The sequence below is a fragment of the Sphaeroforma arctica genome (genome assembly GCF_001186125.1).
Source record: "Sphaeroforma arctica JP610 unplaced genomic scaffold supercont1.2222, whole genome shotgun sequence".
NCBI classification, from domain to species: Eukaryota; class Ichthyosporea; order Ichthyophonida; genus Sphaeroforma; species Sphaeroforma arctica.
The window spans coordinates 1-4074 of NW_014038336.1; the positions used below are offsets into that span (position 1 = coordinate 1).

At 43.3% G+C, this 4074-nt stretch overlaps 1 protein-coding gene across 1 annotated transcript in view; it reads left to right on the plus strand.

Moving 5' to 3' along the window:
• Positions 1-416: 416 nt before the first annotated feature.
• SARC_12319 (hypothetical protein) overlaps positions 417-4074 on the plus strand; it is a 6158-nt gene continuing 2500 nt past the window's right edge. Inside the window, exons 1-4 of the mRNA XM_014293574.1 lie at positions 417-544; positions 1014-1246; positions 2094-2310; positions 3276-3388. Of these exons, the coding sequence (XP_014149049.1) occupies positions 424-544; positions 1014-1246; positions 2094-2310; positions 3276-3388 (684 nt within the window). The 5' untranslated portion in view covers positions 417-423. The remainder of the gene's footprint in view (positions 545-1013; positions 1247-2093; positions 2311-3275; positions 3389-4074) is intronic.

The window sequence follows — 4074 nt, forward strand, 5'->3', positions numbered from 1 at the left end:
GTATAATATATATATACACTTATATGTATATATTGATGTAACTTCTCTGTTGCTTGATACAATGCAATGATTAGGAGCTATCTCTATTGTATCGATGTAAGGTTATCCGTTACTTAACATGGTGCAATGATTAGTATCTCCATTGAAAATGTGGGTTGGTTCTACTTCTTGACCAATTCATGATGTGGTTTCATTTTTGTGTACGCTTACAGTATTCTTATCCGTAATTGGCCGCCAACTCGAAAAACCCGGTTTGAATTCTTAACAAACCTGGCGTGTCTATTTTTAGAATCCGTCGAAGCCCTGCATGTCGCATCGCAATCCGGTACTCCAGCTAGTGTGCATCTCTAGAATATATCTGAGCCATTCTTCTGCTTCTTCACATACCAATGTTACACACAGGTGTTAATCAGGATCAACTTCATGCCCTTCTGGCTGGTTCTGGTCATGGACAAGCCGTTAATGTTCTACTACTTCTGCCCGTTGATATCCTTCTGGTTCTTCTTTGTCTACTTCTCCATGTTCATCATGAGCAACAGAAACGGTATGTAACGCTGTGTTGGAGGTTTAGTGTTTGGGGGAGAGGGGTGGGTTATTTGATTAGGGGTTTCTGAGCTGCACTATTGCGCAATGAATTTGGGTTTTGTGCCGCTATAAATTCGGTTGTGTGTATCTCGTTGATGCCTGGTTGCAACTACTACAACCACTGTTCGTTTGTGTGTTTTTTTTTGCACTATCTTTGTCGCCTGCTTCAAGTTTATTATAAGTGGCAAGAGTGGTAGGGTATAGGTGAGGCATCTGAGTGGCCGTAACGCACAATAAACTTGGTTTTGTGCCGCGATAAATTCGGTTGTGTATATCTCGCAGAAGCCTGATTGCAACTACTACAATCACTGTCCGTTTGTGTCGAGGGGTTTTTTTTGTACCATCTTTGATCAATCTGTTTCATTCTCAAATACAAAACCACCTGTTTTTAACCTAAAACCCCGTTCCCCTGTTCTTCTCCTCCGCAGCCAGCCACCCCTTCATGACCAAGAAGTTTGTCTGCATCTTCGCCTTCGTCCTCCTCTTCTGGGTGCGGTTTCTGCCCGGAGACAAGAGTCTGTTTGACCTCATGTTCGACTACCCTTCACCGCTGTACTATCTGATCCAGGAGAACGGTTCGGTGGCTGAGTGGGCGTTCAGGTCATCGCTGGACAAGTATGCCGTGCCCTGTGGCATGCTGACGGCCTATGTCTACATTAGAGTATGTGACACACTGTGACATGTGACATGTGATATGTGACATGTATGTGGAGTGTGAGTTTCTTGTCCTTCTACATTGAGTACATGACACACAACTGCAATTCGTGTTGTGTCAAATAGGTAGTACTCAGTTCACCATTTGAGTTGTATCAACTAAGGTGTGTGTGTGAGTGTGAGTGATGCATGTTGTGTGTGAAATCGAGGTCACTCATTTCAGATTCGTTTGCTTCGGTCCATGAGTGTGTGACATATATGTTGTGTGTGATATTGGGCCCTGTCCAGAAATTCAGTTGCGGACACAAAAGGTGCACTGTGCGGGTGATCTTCATAGGGGCGCGCGAGACCTTTGCATCCAGTACGTGAGAGACCAAGTGTGTGGTGCCACTTGCATATCCAGCCTATACCGTTTGAAATATTTGTAGTATGTGACTGGACGAGACGATTTATCGGTGACCTCACTATACGATAATTGCGGTCTGGACCCTTATTGTGTGTGCCCGCCCATATCGTTGGAAATATCTATAATACGTGTCCGAGTCTTGATAAGACCCACCTACCATTCAACGGCATAAACGTTCGTAACCACAATTCATCAGGCTGTCTCGCAACCCTGAGTCGCCCGTGGTAGTCATGCGGTTATAACAACACGCACACACCCTACCCCACAAACCATGAGATCAATACTAAACCCTAAACCCTAAAACCATGAGATCCGTATTACACAAAAAGAACCCCGTGGTCGAGGCGTTCATCGTACTATACACATCGGCTGATAGACCTATATCATTCCCACTGTAGCACGTCAACTGATACACACACTCACCCAGACCCCCCCCCCCTTCCCCCAGCTATCGAGCTCCGGCGATATCAGGGACGGGTCCCGCAATGACAACCTGTTCAAAAGCGGGACGGTCAATGCGGTTGCGGCAGTGGGCTCCGTGGTGTTGCTGGGGGCGTACACTATGTTTGCGACCACGTGCGTGGACAAGAAAGAGTGCAACAGCTGGCACACGGTTGCCTCGCCACTGATGATTGGCTCGTTTGTGCTACTGCGGAATGTATACGGTCAGTGAGTGAGTGAGTGAGTGTGTGTGTGTTGTCTGCATGCCACCTGCAGGGATCACTTTTTCATGTTATATGGGTAAGCATGTTAAGGCTGCGTAGAGCGGGGGTATGTGTATATTATAAGCATGTTAAGGCTGCGTAGAACGGGTGTATGTGTATATTATATGCACGTTAAGGCCGCATTGAGCGGGTGTATGTGTATATTATCAGCATGTTAAGGCTGCGTAGAGCGGGGGTGTGTGTATATTATAAGCATATTAACGTTGCGTAGAGCGGGTGTGTGTATAAATATTATAAGCATGTTAAGGCTGCATAGAGTGGGTGTGTGTGTATATATTATAAGCATGTTGAGGCCGCATAGAGCGGGTGTGTGTGTATATTATCTGCGTGGGTTGATATGGTACGAGCGTGCACCAGACACGCACGTAAGGGTGTGAACTGGGTAGGGTTTAGGGTTTTTGCTTTTTAGTGTGAACTAGGTACAATCAAAGTAGATTGGTATACATCACTCAACGGACGGCTGTTCTGTTGCACATTAGTCAGATGTGTCGTCTCTGTGTGTCGTCACTTTTCTCTGTTTCGAATGCGTTGAGTATATACGGTGTGAGTTGTGCAGTACTCAGATGCAATCCCAAGCACGGCTCCGTCTTATAGGTAAACGCATACGGTGTACAAACATACACGTTTCAGAGACGTTAACGGTTTGCAATCTTTCTCTTAGTCCAATTTGGGCAGCACGGTGAAATCCAGGAGTGTGAATGCTCTGACATTCAAACGCATGCAGATGCAATCCGTTATACGGAATCAAATAGTAGCAACCAGTCCGATTGAAACTATACTTCCGCTAGAGTGGAAGCAAAGACAAACCTCGGTTATTGATTAGTTGAATGTTGAATTTCATTGGGTAGAAACCTATTGAATTGACCACATGAATCATCTACCTGCCACATCGCGCACGCATTCAGGCCCCTTCCGAGGGGTAGTGAGTCGGTTCTTCTGCTTCATGGGCAAGATTTCGTTGGAGCTGTTTCTGCTGCAGTGCCATGTGTGGCTGGGAAGTGACACCAAAGGACTGCTGGTATGTTCTCATTGAATTGAGCTGTTTCGAGTGCTGGTATTGGTTCGTATATATACGAATATGTATATATGTATACGTGTATGTATATGTATATATGTGTATGTATGTGTATGTATATGTACATATGCGAATATATGTGTATGTATATGTGTATGTATATCATAGATACAAATATACATGCATATTTATATATGTATGTATATAAATATGTGTACTTTATATATACACGTGGGAATAGACAACATTCTACGTAAGGTGTCCGGCACTGTGCTACACTTTGTTCTAGGGACCATGAGTGCGTTTGTATATATTTTGATTGTTGCGTATAAGGAGTGTCGCTCGGTGTGCTTCGTTTGATGTATCTGAATCATTTAGGTCACTTTACAGCTTCCCGATGCATTTGTGTTCAGTCTTTAACGGACTGTTCGATGTATGAGTACATGCATATTACATTGGCACTGTATGTGTACATGCATATTACATTGGCACTGTATGTGTACATGCATATTACATTGACTATATATATATAGATATATATATATATATACACACTCACACACACACACACACACACACACACACACACACACACACACACATATATATATATATATATATATATATATATATATATATATATATATATAATATACTATAACTATACTACTATATAATATATATATATA